The 24,014-nt window shown below is 34.3% G+C and overlaps 1 protein-coding gene across 3 annotated transcripts in view; it reads left to right on the plus strand.

Moving 5' to 3' along the window:
• The window catches only part of PRMT3 (protein arginine methyltransferase 3), a 142,139-nt gene that overhangs the window by 78,840 nt on the left and 39,285 nt on the right, over positions 1-24,014 (plus strand). For 2 of the 3 annotated variants that reach the window (XR_551021.1, XM_008579619.1), the window contains exons 10-11: positions 5,949-6,136; positions 8,150-8,236. Coding sequence is in view for 2 of the 3 variants with exons in the window: in XM_008579619.1 (XP_008577841.1) it covers positions 5,949-6,136; positions 8,150-8,236 (275 nt within the window). In the remaining variant the exon portion in view is untranslated. The remainder of the gene's footprint in view (positions 1-5,948; positions 6,137-8,149; positions 8,237-24,014) is intronic. The other variant, XM_008579620.1, reaches the window with a different exon arrangement.

Here is a 24,014-nt window from a genome sequence, read left to right on the forward strand (position 1 = left end):
TGTGTGTGTGTGTGTGTGTGTATGTGTGTGAATTGATTCATTCACCTTTAGCTCCCTCCAATAAGTGAAAACATGTGGTATTTCTTTTTCACTGCCTGACTCGTTTCACTTATTTTTGTCATTCTTACAAATGGAAATTTTTTAATTTTATTTTTAATTGGCTGCTGCTAGTATAAAATACAGTGTGTTTTTGTTTATTAACCTTGTATCCTGTGACCTTGCAAAATTTACTTGTTCCTTCTAGAAGTTTTATAGAAGGCTACAAAATTTCCATGAGAACTAGAAAATCAGGCCAAAAGATTACGCAGTGAAGAACAATGCTCAAAATTACCTTGTGGGACTGATATAGAAGTGATTTAGTGCCTACCCTAACGTGAGGCACTACCTGATCTGTGGGGTACTGCACTGCTGATCTTGCCAACAGTAGATGTTGCTGCCTCTGAAAAGTTGGCATAGCTTTAGGTGCGTGTCATTAGTGGAGCCTCAGTCTTGTGCCCATCCCTAACCTGCAAGGGAGGCAGGGAGGGAAAGCAAGTTTCTGTCATTTTCACTTTTTACAGAGGAAGCAGGCCCTGTCTCACAGCATAGAGGATTACACAAACGGTTCAGAAGGGGACGTAAAATAGAGTGGCAGATACATACTATGGACTGATAGTTCTGCCTCTTCCCAAGATTTTGCATTGGAATTCACATTGGAAAACCTGATCTGTACTTATAAGAAACTGCCTCTATTATAAATGGCATATTTGCAAATGTACTTTCCTTGCTATTTCCCTCTTTACATGGAAAACTGAGCCTTCCATCTTAATCCTCCCTCATTTCTTCTTGTTTGCTTTCCTTTTTAGTGTTTCTTTTTGCCCCTTCATCTTATTCCTTCACTCAGAGCGCTTAAGTAAGGCTGAACATTTCCATCTTCCCCACTTTGCCTTGAAATTTTATTCATCTCCTATCTTTCTCAAGCTCTTTTCTCCTTCCTCTTTCTCTTCCAACAATTGCCCATTTGCCTTAGGAATGTGGTGTTCCTCTTTCCCTTTTTTCCATTTGGAAAGCATAAAATGTGGCATCATGCATAATGAAAAGCACATGCACTTTGCAGTTAGACCCTTAGTTGGATCTCTCCTTCGTTGGCTGACTAGTTATCTAGTTAGCTGATGAAGACCAGTAATTTGGGCAGGTTACTTTACCTCTCTAACTTGTTTCCTTATCTGTAAAATGAAGAGTATAATCCAGCTTTATAAAGTTAATCAGAAGTCTAAATGAGATGCTTGACATATAGTTGTTGCTCAGTAAGTGCAAATTACTGAGTTACAGCTGGTAAACATGAGATCAGTGTTGGGTTTATACCGTATAAAAGTTAAGAAATAAATTTAAGCATTGTGGTATTCATACCTGGCTTTTGTGTAGCACTTCACATTTCCTACACTTTTACATAGATTATCTCAAGTAATCAGCCACTGACAGTGATTCATAATGCTTAAAAGTTTCCTTTAGAGGGGCTGGCCCGTGGCTCACTTGGGAGAGTGTGGTGCTGATAACACCAAGGCCACAGGTTCAGATCCCTATATAGGGATGGCCGGTTAGCTCATTTGGGAGAGCATGTTGCTGACAATACCAAATCAAGGGTTAAGATCCCCTTACTGGTCATCTTTTTTAAAAAAATTTTTTTTTTCCTTTGGTATTTCTATAATTCACTATCTACTTCAATTACAAATCTGCTTTTTTCACATTTATTTTGATTTTTACAGTGATATTGCAGTAGTATTATTTTTTACTTTTTTTACTACATAAGTTTTCAAAGCACATTGCAGCTACGTGTCAGCCCTAGCTAAGCTGTAGTGGACCTAGTCACTATTTATAAATTAAAGATGGGGAAATGTGTCCAATTCCGAATAAGTATTACTTAATTTTTTTAAGATACTCTTATTATATAAGTTGGAAATTAGTTTTTAAGCTCATTTGACTCCTAAAATATATGCTGATTTGTTGACTTTTTAGTACATTTTCTTTTATGCATGTCAAGCATTTTGCTATCATTGGCTGCCTTTTCACTAAAATCTTTCTCTGTATTGTTACATATATTGTGGAAAAAAACAGTTTACTTTGACTTATTCACTATCTCCTTTTGTTCTAAATTTTTTTTTATTCTGTAGTTATTTATAAACAAGCAGTGACACTAGTGTTTACTAGGAATTGTTTGTTTATGCATCTCAGTCTTATCCTTTAGTGTCCAAAAGTTTGTGAGGCATTTCTAGTGGATAAAGGATTTCCCATCTTTATCTATTCACCATGTGAGCTGTTCTAGTGACAAATGAATTCTGTGCAGTGAATCGAGAAGGACACAGATGTCAAAGCCATGAATTTACAAATGGTCTTTTTTAAGGGGCGTGCTTCTGTCCAATAGGCACTTTGTTAATTTCACCTACAAGAAGGAATAATTACTCAATTATAGCTTCTATCTGACAAAAATCAAATGACAAATGTGTCAGAATGCGAAGGTAAAGGGTTAGTCAGGATTCTGGCAGGTGGCCCAAAATTTTAGCCAGCTATGAGGTAAATACAGAACCAAATTGACCTATAACAGTGATTTCAAATCCTTTATGAATATTCATGGATCTTACTAACTGAAACATAAAAAAATAAGTTCATTTCTAAATCCTAACAAATACAAAAATCATAATTTTCTGTATCTTTGTGAAATATAATTTGTTTGGAAAATACAGAAAAAGTAAAATCATATTCCTCTTTAGTCTGTTTCTTATTACATAGTTTCAAAACTGTTTTATTACTTTCAGTCAGTTAATTAGTTTTCCTTATAAAAAGTTATCTTTATTTCTTAGTGGTATTACTAACCTATTGTATTGCTCTATGTAGAGTCAGAGATCAGAGAACTTTTTCTGTAAAAGGCCAGATAGTATTTTCAGTTTTGTAGGCCATAGGTTCTCTGTCCCAACTCCTCAGCTCTACCACTGTAGCACAGCACAACCATAGACAATATTTAAACAAATGAAGGTGGCAGTGTTTGAATTAAAATTTATTTACAAAAACAGGCAGCAGGCTGGATTTGACCAGGGACATAGTTTGCTGACCCTGATTGTTACTGAGACTAATGGCATTAAAAACTTCCACTAAAATTTTTAAAAAATATTCTAAAGTAGAAGAACTTTATGAACTGTGCTAAGTAAACTTGAATGTCTGTGTACTACACAACTCTGGAGAATAGTTTGGATAAACTACAGGGTGAATGGCACTCCTTAAAGTAGTATCAGTATGGTAGCCCTGATAATAACCCCCCCTCGGCCATTTCTCCCTTATCTGTATCAGGGGTGTTTATATTTAGTCCTCTGCCTGTTTTGTACATAAAGTTTTATTGAAGCAAAACCGTGCTCACTTGTTTACATACTGTCTATGGATGCTTTCACACTAACAGCAGAAAGCAGTAGTTTCAACAAAAACCATACAGCCTGCAAAACCTAACATAGTAACTTTACAGAAAATGTTTGCTGACCCCTGACTACATCCTTATTATGTTCCTCTTTAAGGATGAAATTACAGGGCATAATGTGGGAAAGCATCTGTGATTGTGATATTAAGTCCAACAAAGGATATATCAAGAAGTTAGCGAAATATCTAAAGTTGCTTCAGAATTCTTTTTTTTCTTCATTGTTTTTCATCTTAAGGATCTGGTTCAGGAAAATAAAATACCTTCTTCTGGCTGATCCTCTTGCTGGGTTAGCATTTTCAGTAGCAAAGCAGTTACTGTGAAGAATTTATATCAATCAGGAATTTAAATGCAGTCAAGAGGCTTTCCCTCTGTGTGGAGGAAGGGAAGAGTATATATAAGTGATTGCTTACATGGCCGTGGGCTCTGGCCCAGTGCAGCTAGCACGCCTTCCTCACAAGCCTTATGAGGAAGACTTGAGAAACTTCTCCATGACATAGCACTAAGTATTTTTGCAGGGTATCTCACAAGTTAGGTTTGGAAGCATTTGCTTTAATGCCAGCAGATGTTATCATGGGCTTTATTTGGAAGATAATTTAGTGCTGCAGTATTGAATAATAAAATTTCCAAGGCTGTGGATAAAAGCTAAGTTTGGGAGAATGATAGAATAATTTCTCTACTATTTAAGTATGAAGGCTAGTTAGTAATCATGGGATTGTTTCTTCTCTGCATTTCTTTGGTACATTTATACTTACTTTCAGTTTGTTGATATTGGAACATGTGATTTATATCTTAATTCATGAATCACCTAAAAGTTGATATTTGAGATATTTGAAGGACAAAATTAGTCAAGAAAAAAAAAAGAGAAAATTAGTATTTTTAAGGTTTTATGTTATAAAGACCTTTACTTATTAATAGTACAGAGTTTCTTCATTTGTTGCTCGTTTCTTAACTCTTATAACGCTTACCCTCTTGGTTCTCTTATTTCTGTAACCCCAGCTTCTCAGCCTCCTTTTCTACTTCTACATATCCCTTAAATTCTCGTTACTCACTATGTATTCCCCTAGGTCTCAGGAGCTCCCATTACTTACATTTGCATTTGTATGCTCATGGTCTCCAAATTTATATCGTCAATCCAGATAATGTCTTTGGAATGTCAGACCTATGTATTCAGCTACAATCTGTTTGTCCTGTAAGCAGTAAGCTCTCATATTCTTCTTGAATCTGCCTATATTTATTTCCTGTTATAATGGTTAGTACCACAATTTGTCCGATTGCTAAAGCGAAACACTGTCATCCTTAACACTTCCTTCTTACTCACCTCCACAACCAGTCAGTCTTAAAGTCCCAGGAGTTCTACCTCCTCAGTATCCCTTGAAGACATCTCCTCCTTTTCATTCCCCCAGCTATACCCCTATTTCTGATCACCTGGATTATTATCTCTCAATTTGTCTCTGTTTTAGTTTTGAACCCTCCTCCTGTTCATTCTCCACATTGTACTTCAGATGTCATTTCTAAACCCAAAATGTGATCATGTTACTACCCTATGTAAAATTTTTCACTGATTATCATTATTCTTACAGTAAAGTCCAGTCTACTAATGTGTTTTACTTAGCCACGTATTCTTTGGTCCCGACTTGCCTTTCTAAACTTATATCTCACTGTTTCTAACTGGATTGTGTATGGGCCATGGCATCTATTACTTGTGACCCTTTATGCACACTGCTCACTCTGCCTCGAACACTTTTTCCCTCCCTACTCCTAACTTACTTGGGCTTTAGTTCTTATCTTACAAAATAGCCCTGTTCTCCTGTCTCAGCCAAATCTGGATTAGTTCTTTTTTGCTGTGAGCTCCCATAATACCTTGTACTTTCCCTTTCTTAGTATTTATTATCTTACAAATAATTGTGTATTTATTTGTCAAAATTGACTAAATATAAGTTTCTTGAGGGTAGGGGAATGTAGTCACAGTCTGTAAATTAGTCTGGCACATGTGTCTGGCACCTTGATGCTCATAAATATTTCCTTTCATATTAAATAAGACAGGGTAATATGAACTGGTCTTCTACACAACCATAAAATTCCATTGCATGATTTTTTTACATGCCACATATCTTTTTAAATGATTTAACTCTTTCTGCATGTTTTAGAGTAGTATATGAAGTAAAGATCTAGAACCTTTTTAAAGTTTGCATATTTTAAGTTCTAATGTTAATAAATATGCTAATTTCAGGATTATTTAATTATATCATCCTGTTTTAATACTTTCAATAGTAACCTATCATTGAAGTCCTTATTTTAATCTTATCGTCTTGAAATGGGTATCTTTTTTTTAAAGGGGCTACAAGCTAAAAAAATGTGGTTGCTATCGCTGATCTATACCTTCTTTAATCTCCCATTGGTAGTTATTCATACTGATGGATTTGGTATTTATATTTAGCCTTTAGAAAATTATACTCTGTCATAAAGGGAAATAATGGTAAATTGTTGGGCATTTTGTTGGTTACAGTCTACCCTGACATTTGCACTATCAGCCTTGTAGCCGTGAGTGATGTGAACAAACACGCTGATAGAATTGCATTTTGGGATAATGTCTATGGCTTCAACATGTCCTGCATGAAGAAAGCAGTTATTCCAGAAGCTGTTGTGGAAGTGTTAGATCCAAAGACTCTTATTTCAGACCCTTGTGGTATTAAGGTAGGTGTTTTACCAATTTAATTTTTTTATAATGGTATTGCCATTCTTCTTAGTTCAGTATTTGAAAGCAATATATTCATTTTATAGATGGGCCTTCAAAACAGTACTCTTCAAATTTTAATTAGTCTAAAACAACTTGTGGTCATAACAAAAGTATTTACCAGTTGACTGTATCATCCATTTAGAATTACTTCTGTACATATTGAAGTTCCTTTTACTCAGTTTTACAGTCCTTCAAATCTGAACTGGTTGAATCATTTACATTAATTTTGGCTTTATTACGGCAAAAAAATCCTTGTTGTACTGTCATTGCTGCTTCACCACCATGTCTTGGCCTTATTCTAGCATATCATTTATAGCCAGATTATTCACTCATATCGTGTATTCCACACAGTTTAACTTCTCTCATTCAGATTTCTTCCAGACTTTTCAGATTAAGTTATTACAGTGAATTTGCCCATGAAATTAAAGCCATACTATGTTCATATTTCTCAGTTAATTTCTTTTGTGTTTTATTATCTTATTTATTACCATGTTAATATCTGGTATTATTGTGAATTTTTGTACATTGAATTTACATGGGTTCACTAATAACTTGGCAGTGAAAAATAATATAGATTTTCTTAAAAATTCCTTCATTTGTCTCTTTCCAGATTAGGTAACCAAATAAATATAGTTTATTTAGCATTAGGTTCAGGATATTGTCTCCTTCACTGTTACTTTTATAGTATCAATAATTGTACTCTGCACAAAATATTCAGTAAATGTTTATTAATTTTCTTAAATGGATAAGGTATTAAAAATTAGCATAGAATAATAAACATGAAGTTTCTCGACAGGAGCAAGCTGATTAAAATTGTATTCAGCTTTTAAGGAAAAATAATGTAGCCTGATTGATGATTATAGGACTGTTCAGTGCTCTAGTACACTGATTATAAGGGATTTACTTGGGATATTTGGCGCAGGGTAGGAGTGTAGCCAACTCAGCCTTAAGGCTGAACAGAAAGAGGGCAGTTGGGGGTAAGTGCTAATTTCTCTCTCTCTAGTGTTTTCTTTGTTTAATACCGAAAACTGCTATGAATAAATAATTGAAATAGAAAATTTAGGATTGAAAAACAAAGTTTTTTAAAATGTATACATACCCTTTTTAAAAATTAATCATTTATTTGTTCAAGTAAATATAGTTTGTTCTGTGCTCCCCAGTCCTCCTACAAATAAAAGTTAACCAACCACATTGTAACTTTGTAAAATTTTCCTCAAACTATTTTAAATAGAGGAATGCCTCAGGTAAGTAGCTATATGAATTGTGTTCACTAGGTTATAATCCACTCCTGGCAGGTCACTGATGGCAGCATTTACAGCACACTTCTGGTCAGATTGCTGTAGATGAAATGCTATTCTGTCCTCTCTCCAAAGTGAAGTGGGGCAGGATTGAACCAGGGCAGAATGGGAAAATAAAGATATTTGGCTATTTTCTTCGTGAGTTAAATCCTCATAATAGTTTTGCTGTTTGGTTTGAATTGTGGTATTTTTTCCTAATATCTAACAAACTTATCCTTTAATACAGTTATAGAAATGAATTTTAAAACTTTTCCTATAAAAATATTGACTTATCAAACATAATTTATAGCAAATGTGGCAGGTATACTAAAGATGGTATGCAAAATGATTTTAGGTGGAACACAGAAAACTTTTATTTGAAAGTTATTTATTTTAGTGTGTCTTAGAAAAACTGTAGCACATTAAAGCCATGATTTGATGTATACTGTTGCTTACAAGAAGTCTAAGTAAAACATGCTAATTTGATTTAAAGAAAAATTAATAGTGCTAGTATCCCTTAAATTTGGAAATAATCCCCCAAACAGTGTGTCAGTGATTAAAATTTGCAGAACATTGGTTTACAATAATTCTTTTTTCATTAAAAAAAGAAAAGAAGTAATGTTAATCTGGGCTTTTTTTTTTTTTTTACTTTTTTTTACCAAACTGTACCTTCTGCTTCTTTTTAATGGGTAGCATATAGATTGCCATACAACATCTATCTCAGACTTGGAGTTTTCTTCAGATTTTACACTGAAAATCACAAAGACATCCATATGCACGGTAAGCTATTTATTCCACTTCACAAATTTCACTTGCAGTGCAGTTGATTTGCAGGCTAATGAATTAATTACCAGGCTTGTGATAAATGAAAAGCTCTATTACCTTTGACAGACTACTTTGCTTTTGGTAGGCCATTGAACAGATCTGGTTTAATAGGTCAGTAAACTTCAGAAAAGTTAGTTTAGCACAGTAGAGAAAGTGTTAGGAAACGGTGCTGACATAGTGATTTTTCTTTATAAATTCTTCATTGTTACCTACCATAATTAATCAAGAGTGCTCAATTTTATCTTTAAAGACAAAAGTTCTGATCTTACTCTTCCCAGTAACTCTTAACACTCAATTTAGTTGGAAATAAGATGTGTTTATTTGGCAGAATATTTCATATTCATGTACGAAAAATAATTAAGAACCCGATACTGAGTTATCTTTCTTTAAAGAATCAACCTCGTATAATAGAAAAGGAAGGTATGAGCTTTAGAAAAGTTAGGCAGATCTGGATTCACATTTGGTTCTGCTACTGACTTGTTTCTTCATTCAAGTTACCTAAGTAATCTATACCTCAGACTGTTCAGTTGCTTTAAGAAGAATAGGGATAATTCGTTCTATCTTGATGACTAATTACGTGGACTAATGAGGTAATATATATGAAGGCACATGCAATGTAGCCAGAAATGTTAGATTTCTTATTTAAATATATAAATTTTTTCCTCTCTTAAATAATTTCTAACTGTTTTGTTAATTTTAAGATAATATTTACCTTTACCAGGAGACTCAGAATATTAATGAAATGTGGGCCTTTACTTTAGAAAGTATGAATTTACATAGGGGTATTGACATAAATATTTGTATTATTTTGAAAATAATTATATGGTTTAATAATTATATTAAAAATAATTATATGAAATTGTTTCAGGGCTGGCCAGTTAGCTCAGTTGGTTAGAGTGCAGCCTTATGTTCATTTGTACACCATACCAGCCAGCTACCAAAACACTGTTTCAGTTCCTTTTGATCCAATAATTATTTTGTATCCAAATGAATTTAACAAACAATGTGTTTTGATGGTTAGAGGGATTCTTCTTTCAGTTGAAGTTGGCTTTACAATTTTTAAAAGTTAAGTATCTAGATTCCAGATTTGTGATTTTGAGGTACCCATTATATTTATTTACTTAATTAACAAAAAGCAGAATTTTATTCTTCCTATTCATTTCCCACAAATTTTCTATTTCTGCTTTTTAGTAATTGAAATGATTTGGCCAATTGAAATTACAGGCTAGAGGCTACTGCTAGACTTCCTCTTAGTTTTGATATTAGTAATCCCTGAGGGTTGAAAAAAGACCATATTGATTAATAAAAATTGATCAATTTATAAGGGAATTCTTAGAAATTATAGTCATATGAATATTATTAAATAATATTTCAAATTTATTTTCAGTGACTTTTATATAAATCAAAATAGAGCAGATATAAAACTCTCGTGAAGATGTCAAAAACTGTGTTTTTGCTTGTTCACATTTTTGAGCTATATACAGATAGATGAGCTTATTGATTTGCATTGAAATGTTCTTTATTTTCTGATTTATTGGTCAGGGTTCTTAGTTTCAGACAACAGAATCTAGATCACCTTGTTTGAACTGAAGCTGATTTATTAAAGGGAATAAGATAATTTCCAGACACATTAGGAGACCTAAAAGAACAGACTGTATTTTGAACTTCTAGAAACAACTCCTAGAACACCTTACAATTGGCCTGCTACAAAGCTGCCTCTGTTGTGAGGAAGATGGCTTCACCACTGCAGGCTCTGTTAACCCTAATGCTCCTGGCCCACTCAGTGTTAGCCACCACTGACAACCCCAGATAAATAAAACCCTTCACTACCATCCTGTTCCCTGCTCTCTGCTCCTCAACTCATGTTGACCAGTTTCTCCTTCCAAATCATCATTCAGCACATCTGCTTGGCTGAATGTAGGTCGTGTGGAACCCTAGCTATCAGTAAATTTTGGAAAATAGTTTTAGCTACAGTACTTTTATGCTATAGTAAGAGTTTCATATCACATATATCGAATTATTTTCTATTTCCTATTATTTGGGATAGAATGCAAGAAGCTTTGTGTTAAAAGAACTGTATCCTTCAGTGATCTTAGTTTTATTCCGTATACTTAAAAGAGTAAAATAAAAAGAAGCAAAACAAGAAAAAAACCGGGTATGTTTACTTAATCCAAAGATTATAATCAAAATTTTGCTATTGAAGAATAATGTAAGTATCAGACAGGTACTTGCAGCATTTGTTCCTTGCACAGTCCAAGAGTTCCATGAGAAAAATGAATTAGAAACAAACTGTTAACATTTTCTTACATCTATAAAGTACCTTTTAGATTTGCATTTTTATTCTCAACTTGCCTGAATGGCTTTTATGTAAAAGTTTTTTTAGAAATGAGGCAGGCTAGGGTTTGGAGGAAGGTGGCAGGAGGTTTATAATGTCTGCTCACTGCTGAATAACATAGTTCTATAACTCCAGGAGGAATGTGTTGTTACAAACCATATTCACTGGATGCATGCCAGGTTATACTGAATGTTAACTCTTGTGATATTCTGCCATATAATTAGTTGATATAAATTGTCTTCCTGTGATGGTAATATTTAATAGTCGTTGAACACATGAATGTCAGGTAATGTGCTGATCACATTAAAAGCATTATTTTTCATTCTCATAATAGCTATTTGAGGTGGATACTAATAATAGTCCCATATTACTGGTGAAGAAAAAAAATTCACTATAATGTTTTACTTGTGAAGTAAATGTCCTTACTCTTTCCTGATCCAAAAAACTGTAGTGGAATTGTACCAACTGTTAAAAGAACATAGAGAAACCTTATGAATAAGACACTCCAGGTATGGAAGGAAACAGGCCGCATGCTGTGTTTGAAACAAATCTGGAACATGTTACATATGAAAAAGATTTGAAAAATTTTCTTTTCAGCCAATAGTCTTGCAGTTGTTGGGAGGGAGAGGGAAAGAGAATGTGTATAATCAAAGTGCACTCTTCTTGAGACAGGAATAACAGATTTATACCATGAAATAAGTCACATATCTCATCTTCTTTGTGGTAGATAAAAAGTAGATCTTCGAAATTTTTTCTTCTTCACCCTCTCAGAGTAAGCTTGTAGTTGTTGTGTTAAGTATGTGTGTTTCTTGGAAACCTCCTTTTCTTCCCAGTATGCTTACTCTAACATGAGGCTGGCATGAATAAAATTTGGGAGCCTAATGCTTTTGTTAAGTTTTCATTATTTATGAGTCCCAACTATCCATCCATATCCACTCCAGTTCTCTTTTGCTCTTTGGAGTTAATGCCAACTCCTTACACTTTCCCCTACCAACTGTCTGGAGCTGTTATGCAATCATGGTCTCTAAGGCTACTTTTGAATGGATAGATTAGTTGCCCTGTTTATATGGGATAATCCATTATAAAGGTATTAAAAAGGATGAGTGCTTAATTATATCTTTGTTTCCCCTTTGTATAGTAAAGATATTGAAAAATAAAAAACCAATTCCTGCAAAGGGGATAGAGGAAGTAACTTTGGGGAGTAAGAGGAAGAAATTTGGCTTTATTAGACAGAGTGAAGTAAAAAGTACCTGGATTTGTACTACTAAGTACAGACCTTCAGATATATCAAATGCTTTTTTTCTTGTGCTTGAAACTCAAATGCATCGCTGCAAGTTAAGATGGTCAATTTCTGTGAATAGTAAACCCATTTTAAATATATGCATAACCATTTATTTCTTAATGAGATTCTAAATTTGTGGCCTAATTAAAAAATTAGAAGAAATTGGATTTTTCAAAGGAGCAAGATGCTAAGAGCACCCTCTTTGCATTTAATTTCAGTAGCATGTGTGCTATAGACTGATAGTGCTTGTAGTTAGCTTTCCCTGGGTTGTTAGAACTTTTCACAGAAAAAATCTTTTCTTTGCATTCTCCCCAATCACACACACATACCACAGAAGAAATTTGGTAATGTTTATAACTTAATGTTTACATTAACAAACTTTATGTTTTAGGAATTTAATATGGTGTGATATTTATATGTAAATATCTTCGGTCTTGGTTGCCTGTAATGGTTGAAGGATAATTTTCCAATGAATACTGGTGACACATACATAACAATTTTCTGAGCATTTTTAACTTTTTCATATGGTATTATTTACAGTTTAGGTCAATTGTTTTTTTTGCTTTTATGATGGAGTTTGAAGGTTTAGTTAGCAGCTAACATTCTATCTTTCATGTCAGCCTGCTTAACTTTGCAGTAAATGAACAATAAAATTCATTATTTTTATGGGAAGTTTGTAAGTGTTCAAAAGCAAAAGGTTTAAGGCTATAAAATTTAGAACTAATATGTTTTATCTTGTGAGTTCTAGTTTATTTTTAACGTCATTTGTTTAATAATGTTCTTTTACTCAGTGTGCCAGCAGCATTTATATTGGCATCTGTCTGTAAGCTACCTTACAGGTATAGAACAGCATTCTCTTTCATAATCCTAGGTATACATTAAATGACTTTTTATAATGCTTTTTATATAACAAATGAACTGTTTACCTTCAAATGAAAATATTTAAGATGGTTTTATCAGATTACATGCTCACACACATAAATAATACCTTTGACATGTAAAGCTTTTTGACATGTCATCTTTTAATCATTTTTATTTCTTAATTACAGCACAATATTTTCTCTTCATTCTACCTTTCTATTAGCATGTATCAGAATAGTAACTGGTACAGCAATTTTCAGTTTATATAAACTATTAATATATTTTTATACATTATTTAAATATTTTCATTTAAGAACATCTTAAAGTCCTTTATTTTGGATTTTTTCAAACTACATAAATTTGAGTAGTGACATATGAAAGGTATTTAATGTCTTTTTAACCATAACTTTAAAAATCTTTATTTTAATTAAAATATACATTAACAGATATTTCAGTTTATTAAGCAAATATTAAATGCTGACTACATACTTTTCTATGATATGGGCACAAAAAAAACAAAAACAGAAACAAATAAAACCTGAAAAGGCATTTAAATGAGAGCAGGAAAGCACTGAGAACATTTCAATGTGAATATAAAAATTTAAAAATAAGAGATATACACAGAGTGAGCTGGGACCGGGAGCACAGAAGAGAGTTATTTTCTGAAGTAAAAATTATAATTAGTAATTAAAATTTGTAGCTAAGGTTTCATGAGGAAGAAAAAAGGCTGCCTCTCTCCTGAAAGAAAGGAGAAAAAAAAATTATTTTACCTTTTTTTTGGTCTTTTTTTTTTTTTCGTGACCGGTAACGGGATCGCAACCCTCAGTGTCACGCCCGTACCGTGACCGGCAACGGGATCACAACCCTCGGTGTCACACCCACACCGCGCTCAACCAGTGAGCGGACCGGTTTCTATATGGGATCCGAACCCTCAGTGGGAGTGCTGCCGCCCTCCCAAGCGCCACACTCTACCGAGTGTACCACCAGGCCAGCCAAAAAAAAAAAAAAAAAATTATTTTAAACGAGGAATCCTGTTTTATTTCCAAGGATAAAAAGATTGAAGGAAAAGACTCAAGTATGGTAGACATTTAATAAGTTCACTTTTGGATAATATCAAATCACCTGTTTTAATTTATTGATTATTTCTTTTCTGTATTCTGCTGTTTATTAACAGCCAATAAGTATTTTCATTTCAGATACATTTTTTAGTTCTAGAATTTCTATTTTCATTTTTAGAGCTATCATTTTAATCTGTCATTCTTTTTATCTAAATTCCTTAACATATTTATAATCATTCTTTTAAGATTTATTTGCTAATTCCCCAAGCTATCTGCGATTCTGCTTCTGTTGCTTTTTTTATTATGGGTTACATTTTTCAGTTTCCTCTCATATTTCGTAATTTTATACTTTATGCTAATCATTGTATAAAAGAATAGTACAGACTAAAATAGGTAATATTTTCTCCTAAAAGGGCATCCCCTAGTTAGCCAGGATGAGGGGCTGATCCCTTTTAAAAAATATATTGATATTTTATTTATTTTTAATTGACACATAATAATTGTACATATTTATGTGGTACAAAATAATATTTTGGTACATGTATATACACTGATGATAAAATCAAGCTAATTAGCATATCTGTCACTGCAAACATTTGTCATTTCCTTGTGATGACAACATTTGAAATCCTCTCTTCTATTTGAAAATATACAATAAATTATTGTTAATTATAGATAACCTACCAGTACTATAGAATACAAGAACTTATTCTTCTATGTAGTTGTTAATTCTGTATCTGTTTACCAACCTCTCCCTAACCTTCTCCCCGCTACCCTTCGCAGCCTCTGGTAACCTCAAGTCTACAGTCTTTCTATGAGCTCACTGTTTTTAGCTCCCACATATGAGTGAGAGATGGCGGTATTTATCTTTCTGTTCCTGACTTATTTCACTTAAAATGTCTTCCAGGCTCATCCTTTCTTCCATGAATGACAGGATTTTATTCGTTTTTATGGCTGAGTAGAATTCCATTGTGTATATATACCACATTTTTCTTTATCCATTTGTATTAGTCCATTTTTGTTGCTTATAACAAAATGCACAGAACTGGGTGATTTATAAGGAAATGAAATTTATTGCTTACAGTTTGAGAGGCTGGAAATCCAAAGTCCAGGGAATACATCTGGTGAAGGATTTCTTTGGTGGTGACTTCAGTGACAACAGGTATATCACATTGCGAAAATGGAGGAGCAGAGAAAGCAGGAGAGACTAACGTCCTCATTCTTTTTCCTTTTAAAGCCGTGAGAACCACTCCCGTGACCACCATTTTTAATCCTTTCATTATGTCATGGTCCTGCAATGTAATCTCTTCTTCAAGCCTCCTTCCCCCCCTCTTTCAATTACCAAAATAGGATTTACCACCCTCTTAACAGTCACAGTGGGGGCCAAGTTTCTAATACATAAAACTTGGGTGACACAATTCAAGCTTCAGTAAGTTTGGGAGGGACATTCAATCCACTACACCATTCGTCTGTTGATAGGCACTTAGTCTGGTTCCATATCTTGGCTATTGTAAATAGTGCTGCAGTAAACATAGGTGTACAGGTGTCTTTTTAGTATACTGATTTCCTTTCCCTTGGGCTGATTCCTTTGATCTAACCTGGAGTTAAGCTGAGTCAGGGCTTGGTGTCATTTCAGTTCATTTTCAATTCTGTGAACACAGGATCAGGCCCTTTACTCTTGCCAATATTTTGGGAAGATAGTCAAAATAAAGCTGAAATTATAGTTTACTATGGCAAGGAAAGCTACTAGTTTGACAGTCTTATTAGCATCTCAGAGGAAAGAAGACTGTCAATATTTATGCATTTGGAGGATCCAGTTTTCAGTGTGTCTTTCAATGTGGAGTAGGGTTGGAGGGGAGGGGAAAGGTCCTGATTGGGATTAGGCATGTATTCATGACATGAATAACTTGGCATGGTTTCAGTTGAGAATTGGTAGACACATTGAGGGGCGGATTTCAAAGTGAGTCTTGAAGAGTAATCAGTCTAGTCGAGCAATCTATTCTCTTTTTAAAATTTTTTATTGTACATATTTATCAGGTACTCTGATATTTCAATACATGTATACAATGTGTATTGATCAAATCAAGTCAGTTGACATACCTGTCAGCTCAAACATTTATCATTTCTTTGTGTTGGGAACATCCAAAATCTTCTCTTCTGGCTAATTGAAAGTAACAACAGTAAACTGTTGTTAATTATACTCACCCTACAGTGCCCTAGAACACTAGATCTTATTTCTAACAACAGTAAACTGTTGTTAATTATACTCACCCTACAGTGCCCTAGAACACTAGATCTTATTTCTCTTATCTAGCTGTAAATAGAACAGAGAACCCAGAAGTAAAGCCACACATCTACAGCCAACTGATTTTTTTTTTCCTTTTTGTCTTTTTTACTGACCGGCAACGGGATCGCAACCCTCGGTGTTGCGCCTGCACCGCGCTCAGCCAGTGAGCGGGAACCGGTCTCCACATGGGATCCGAACCCTCAGCGGGAGCACCGCCGCACTCCCAAGCGGCGCACTCTCCAGTGCGCCACCGGGCCGGCCCTACAGCCAACTGATTTTTGACAAAGGTTCCAAGAGTATTCACTGGGGAAAGGACAGTCTCTTCAATACGTGGTGCTGGATAACCATATGCAATAGAATAAAACCGATCCCTATCTCTAAAAATATATAAAAATCAGCTCAAAATGGACTGAAGACTTAAATATAAGACCCAAAACTATGAAACTACTGAAGAAAACACAGAAGAAACGCTTAGGACATTGGTCTGGGCAGAGACTTTATAGAGAAGACCTCAAAACCACAGTCAAAAAAAGCAAAAATAGACAAATGGGATTATATCAAACTAAAAAGCTTCTGTGCAGAAAAGCAAGCAATCAACAAAGTGAAGAGACAATCTGTAGAATGGGAGAAAATATGTGCAAACTATGTATAATTCAACAAGTGGTTAACATCCAGAATATACATGGAACTCAAACAACAAAAACAAGCAATTCTATTAAAAAATGGGCAAAGGAGCTGAATAGACATTTCTCAAAGAAGACACAGATGGCTAAGAGGTATATGAAAAAATGCACAAAATCACTAATCGTCAGGGAAATACAGATCAAAACCACAATGAGATACATCTTACCTCAGTTAGAATGGCTATTATTAATAAGGCATAAAATAAAAACTGCTGGTGACGATGAAGAGAAGGGGGAACTCTTATGCATTGTTGGTGGAAGTAAATTAATGCAGTCATAATGGAAAACAGTATGGATGGAGTTTCCTCAAAAAACTAAAAACAGAACTACCATATGATCCAGCAATCCCACTACTATTTATATATCCAAAGGAAATGAAATGAGTATGTTGAAGAGATATTTTGAAAAACAAAAATTCCATGTTTATTGCAGTTCTATTCAAGATAGCCAAGGCATGGAATCAACCTAATTGATCATCAACAGATGAACAGATAAAGAAAATGTGGCATATACGAGAAAGCTCATGGAAAAATAGAATTAAAAGATAATATGAATCTTTCCATGAAGTTTTTGACATTCCCTCATATACACAATGGAATACTATTCATCTATAAATGAAATCCTATCACTTGAGACAACATGGATGAGCTTGGAGGACATTTTGTTAAGTGAAATAAGCCAGGAACAAAAAGAGAAATACCACATGTTCTCATATGTGGAAGCTAAGAAAGTTGATCACATAGAAGTAGAGAGTAGAATAGTGGTTACCAGAGGATGGTAAAGATAGAGGGGTGGAAAGATAGTGAGAGGTTGGTTAAAATAAAAAATTACAGTTAGATCTAGTGTTCTTGAGCAATCTGTTTTTGAGAAGAGGGTATTTATTCTCCGAAGGTTAGTTGATAAGTTTGTTTAGATAAATAGGTTTTCTTGAGATATCTGAAAGAACCTCATCTTTCTGGGCAAGTGTTTCTGGAATAGCAGAAATGAATAGTAAAGTCGTATTAATGCTAACAGGGAACTGTGTGGTTACAAATGGTTTTGGCTTAGTACCTAAGCACTGCGAGAGAACTTAATGTTCTTCCTGCTTTGCAACACAACCACCAGCTTCATCCACCTCTTGATAAGTAGCATGAGAATTGGTTTGCAGAAAGGACCATCTCTGCCTTTTGGGCTTCTTCAAATTCCAGTGCACTGTACTAGTCCAGGCCTGGTTATTAAAAGTTGGCTGGTTTCTCCTTGTCCCTGCAAAGTTCCTGTGCCTATGGCATTTTTGCTACTTTGTCCACCACATGGCTCCAGCATTGGGCAAATGCCCTCAGGTACGAAAGCCACTATTTGTTTCTGCTCATGTAGGAAGGATTCATACCTCTCTGGAAATAGTTTATTTAAACTTCTTTGCATCCAGGTCCCTTTGATGGTTTTAATGAAAAATATGATTGTTTAGGTTTTCTAGTGTTTCATTTTGTTACATCAAAGCGGGAGTCTTTTGTAACCTCTATATCCCAACTAGAAGCAGAAGTCCCTGAATAAATTGTTTTTTAAACCCCAATCTCGGGGGTTGGCTGGTTAGCTCAGTTGGTTGGAGCACAGTGTTACAACACCAAGGTTAAGGGTTCGGATCTCCATACCAGCCAGCTGCCCAATCTGGTAAATAAATCTGGGCCTATGTATTTAGAATTTTTAAAAGTTAGGAGAAGTAAATGAAAGTAAACAAAAGTTAGTGAACTAAAAATAAATTGCATATTACCTCTTAATTCTGTTCTTTCCTTTTTTAAAAATGATATTCTTGATAAGTGGTAGAAAGATATTTAAGAGGCATTGATAATTAGTTTTGGATGGAGTCAAAACAAGTCTTTGAGTTACTCAGTTTTTTAAGAGTAATGCAATTGCTACTAAAAGAAACTTTAAAATGTTTACAATTCAGTTCAATTCCTTAGTCATACTACTCTTTTCATTTTACTTTTTAATTAAGCTTTAAATTTTTCTAATGGCTTAAGAAAAAATCTTCAAGATGAACCCATTTCTTTGCAATTGTGTTGTTTTGAAAAATCTCTGACAGTAGAAACCTACTAATTCCAAACTCATTCCTGGGTATTTAGTCAGCTCTTAGTACTTTTTGATGTAAATTGACCTAATTTTGACCTTGCAAAACTAATCAGCAAAAGAAACTAATTATTAAAACACATCTGTGCTGCTTGGAAATAGTAAGATTTGTCTTGAACTTGCATCATAGATTTTAGTGGGACATCTGGTATATATTTTAATAGGCTTCATTAAGTCAATTTTACGTCTTGGAGGAAAGAATTTCTAATTATGTGATTTCACCTCTACAGTCAGTTTTAGGTTTCTCCTTGTGTGAATGACCATATGATCTGGAGCATGGTCTTGAACTTTTTACTCTTCTCTGAAACTTGAACCTTTTTAGTTGGGCTTAGAGAGTGGTGAGAACACTTAAATCCCTTCGTTTATTCTCAGGAAAGGTTCTTTGAGTGGTAGTATGTACTAAGAGCTGAGAGGCATTGGGATTATAGTAACAAGCCAAAACAGATAGTTTCTCTATTCACAAGGCATTAGTGGGGGAAGACAGATAATAAAATTCACTATGTGGATATTAGATAATACCAAAGAATTATTGAGAATTTGTATACATGTGATAAGAGCATTGTAGTTACCTAACAAAATGTCCATATTTCTTAGAGGTGCAAATTGAAGTATGTAGGGACAAAATGACATGATGCGGTGCATTTGCTTCGAAATAGTTTAGCAGAAAAAGGGGAGGGGAGAGAGAATAGATGAAGTCAGTGTGTCAAATATTGGTAACCATTGAATATAGGAGATAGGTATTCAGATATTCTATAATTGTGTATATGTTTAAATTTTTACACAGTAGGGTGTTTTTTAATAGAATCTCACTAACAACAGTGTTCTAAGAAATGCATTAGTGATGAGGGAAAGGTACTGCATTGAGGTAAAACCATTTCTGTACATTCCAGCTACCTGCTGTAGGTACTTATCAAAGCTGAGTACATGCTTATCCTGTGTCTTAACCATTTCACTCCTAGGTATTACACAACCGAAATGTGTTCATATGTTCACCAAAAAGACATGTATAAGAATGTCTATTGCACCTTATTCGCAATAGCCCCAAACTGGAAACAACCCAAACATTCATCAACAGCAGAACATGCTTATCCTGTGTCTTAACCATTTCACTCCTAGGTATTACACAACCGAAATGTGTTCATATGTTCACCAAAAAGACATGTATAAGAATGTCCATTGCACCTTATTCGCAATAGCCCCAAACTGGAAACAACCCAAACATTCATCAACAGCAGAATGAATAAATGTGGTATGTTTATGGAGGAGAATACAGCAATGAAAAAAGATGAGCTTGAGTATACACTACAGCATGGATGAATTTCATGAACAAAAAATTCATGAGAAAAGGGCAAAAAAAAGCCAGACACAGAAAAGCTTGAATATTTAAATTTCAAAAACAGGCTAAACTAATATATAGTCGTGGACATCAGAATAATGGTTATCATCGGAAGGGAGCATGATAGAGGTTTCTCGGGTATTGGAGTGGCCTATATCTTGATCTGGGCAGTGGTTATACAAGTGTGTTCATGTTGAAACAGTTCACTGAGCTGTTATCGCAGTGAATTGCTCATGCTCACTTTTGTGTGTGTGTGTGTGTGTGTGTGTGTGTGTGTGTGTTTTATACCTATACACTTCAATAAAGCAGTATCGCAGTGAATTGCTCATGCTCACTTTTGTGTGTGTGTGTGTGTGTGTGTGTGTGTGTGTTTTATACCTATACACTTCAATAAAGCAGTTTTTTAAAAGAAAAAAGATATTCATTCTCACATTGGCTAAAAGAAATATCTCTTATTTTTTGCATGTATGTAATACTTCAGTTTAAAAGTTCACCAAAAACAAACAAAAAAGTCTGTCTAGAGGTCAGTAGCTTGATGGGTACAAAGAGCTCTAAGAAGCTTAGCTTTCTGGAACATGTAGACCATAGTGATTAAAGAGTTGGAGAGCCGAACAGATCATTTAGAACCTCATGCTGTCTGGGTCTTTTTCTTAGAACAGTTGGAAATAATTATGATATTTTTTAAGCAGAGAGTGATGTGATCAGAAGGGTACTTTGGAAGGATCATGGAATGTGGAAAATAAATAGGAGACCAGAGTGAATATGGGAAGCCAAAGGGTAGTCCGTTATTGTAGCTCAGTCAAGAATTGGCAATGTCTTTCACAAAGGTAGTTTTAGTGGAGATGGAGAAAAGTAGACATATTCAAGAGTTAGAGGAGGTAAACTTGATAGGACTTAAGGATGGATTAGTTAATGGGGGAAGAGGGAAAGAAATATCAGTGCTGACTCCAAGGTTTCTTGTACAATTCAACGAATTATGGTATTATCTTTTAAGACAAAGAAAACTGGAAGAAGAGCATATTTAGCAGTGAGGATCCAAAGCTCAATTATTCATATGTTGAATTTGAAATGGCTTTGAGATATGCAAATAGTAATATCCACTAGGGAATTGTAGTATTTTTCTGTGGCCTGTCTTGTCAAGTCAGATTTGTGACATTTGGTCCAGATACATGAGAGTAGTGACCCAAAGAACATTTTGTGGAAGGATATTTTGAAAATATTCCCCAAAATATGCTGATACTGTTTGACAAAGCATTTTAGGCAATCTTAAAATTATTAAATCATTCTTGAAGTAGGATGTATTGTTTAACCTACACTTCTTCTTGAGGCTGTTGGATTCTAGAAGCTCATTTTTTAAAGCAAATCCAGTGGCATAGCATCATGTGCAAATATAACTTATGCAATTAACTGTAAACATTCAGGTAAAAAAACAGTCTGTGAGAGAAATAATGGTCTAAATAGTGCAGATGATTCTGCCCTCTGTTTTATTCAGTGAACATGTACCCCCAAATTAGCATGAGGTGGGAAATACATCTGCCATTTCTTCAGTTGTGATCAGCTTCCAAGTACTTCTGTAGTATGAGCATCTTGCTAGACTGCATGTGATTCTTGATTTTAAAAATATGCATTTTTAATACAACATGGTGTTCTAGTATAAGGCATCTACTTTGTCTGGAGCCCAACCAAAGAAATGGTGATTTGTGCCATTGCTTGAAGAACTGGTTGTCTTGAATTTACTGAGAAATGGTTTATATGTTAGTCTCTAATATGACACCTTATTAAGAGATTTCCCAGAGTAATTTTGATTGTCTGAGACTTTGCCCATATGTGACTTATCCTTTGAAGAATGAGTACTATAAAAGGATTTTTATCTTTCAAAGGGATTCTGTCTAGTTTGGATATTTTTTATATTTGATTGAAAGTCCAGTTGCATCTATACATTGCTTACAAAATTTACTTCCACTCTATCCCCTTTTAGCTTTCATTTTTCCAACCTCAGAGAGTCTAGAGCCTTCTAAACTCGACCCCAGAGGCTTTTAGCCTTTTTAAGATCTGTATTTCTTTAACCCATTCTTTGTGTTTAGTTGCTTTCCTGTATACTTTTATACTCTCTCCTTGGAAACATTACTATTAAGAAAAACTTAATTTTTGAAAAGACTAGATATGTTTCCTACCTCGTATTAACTTTGAGGTATACATTCATTGGGTAGAATAGTGGAAGGCATCACCTTTAACATTGAAATCATGATTTAAACCTAGTCAAAATGGCAAAGGCCACAAAATGAGGAACCTTGAAGTTGAGTAAAATAACATGTTCAGGGAGTTGATAGAGATTCATGTGCCTGATTCTCTCTTGAAAGTCATGCAATAAATAATGCCTCTGAATCTGCATTTAAAAAAAAATTGACTGATTCTAAAGCCTCCAATTGAGTTATATAATAAAAGGATTTGGACATCAAATTGTTCTAAAATACAATTTGAGTGGAATCTTCAAATTCTTAAGGTACATTATAATCATTTAATGATAGGTATAGGGTCATGCTTGAAATCAGCATTGTCGAGGGTCAGAATAAGTTACGAAAGAAATAATCACACTCAAGCAGGACTAAAATATCTCAAGCACAGCAATAAGCACAAAAATGGCTTATTTATCAAATAATCAATAATAGTGGACTCTTGATTAGAGATGTCAGGGGAGTTCTCCCTAGACTTATCACAGAGGCTGCCAATTAGCATTATTAGATTGTGATAATAAATGAGTGTGACCAGTTATTTTCCTCTTTGATTCAGGCAATAATCCCTAGAGTAATGACCTGTAAGGAAGTAATCTTCCCAGTTCAGATTTTTTTAACTTATGCCCTCATAGAAACCATCATGAATATTGGAATTCACATCTTCTAAAAAGCTTAATGTTTCTGGACATCTAATGTGTATGTATGTATTAGTAGGATGGTTCAGTCCTCCTAGAAAGATGAGTCAGGAATTGGAAAAATAAATTTTTTGTTTTAAATGTATATATATATACACACATATATATATGTGTGTATACACACACATATATATATGTGTGTACACACACACACACATACACACACACACCCACCAGATGGCTCAGAACATACTTTATAATATTTGCCAAAATGAGATTATCTTTCTCTTTCCTTTCTAAAATGAGAAAAGGACCAATCTTGAAATGGAAGAGAGTTTTCTAAAAATCAGTTCTCTTTAAAAAAAGAAAATAAAATCAAAGAAGAAAAGTTTAAACAGTAATAATATAGCACTGGTTAAAAGCTTTAGCTTTAGACCCAGTGGACCTGAGTTTACCAATATGACTTTACACAAGTATTTAACTTCTCTGAACTTCAGTTTTTGCATCTCAGAAGTAGAGATAATACCAATACCTACCTTTTAGGTATTATTTTGAGTGCTGAATGAGATAATTCATGCAATCATTTACTACTGTGCCTGGCACATAGAAAATGCTTGATAAATGATTTGATTAATATTCCCATTCACTTTCCCGTCTTGCTACATTCTTAAGGACAGGGTTGTTTGTTTTTATTTGTTTTGTTTATTTTAACTTATCCATTTGCTAATGGGAATTTATAGATGGGATTTACTTAGTCCATGAAGACTGAATAAGCCTAACTGATTTGATTTTAAGTACCGCTTCAAAGATCTCAAAGACAGAGGTATGCAGTGAAAACCCTTAGACCTATTTGTACACCTTAATATCTAATAAAGAAATTAGGCCTTCTTTCAAAATGCTGCATTTATGCAGATCAGCT

The sequence above is a fragment of the Galeopterus variegatus genome, unplaced genomic scaffold (genome assembly GCF_000696425.1).
Source record: "Galeopterus variegatus unplaced genomic scaffold, G_variegatus-3.0.2 Scaffold1926, whole genome shotgun sequence".
Taxonomy (NCBI): domain Eukaryota; kingdom Metazoa; phylum Chordata; class Mammalia; order Dermoptera; family Cynocephalidae; genus Galeopterus; species Galeopterus variegatus.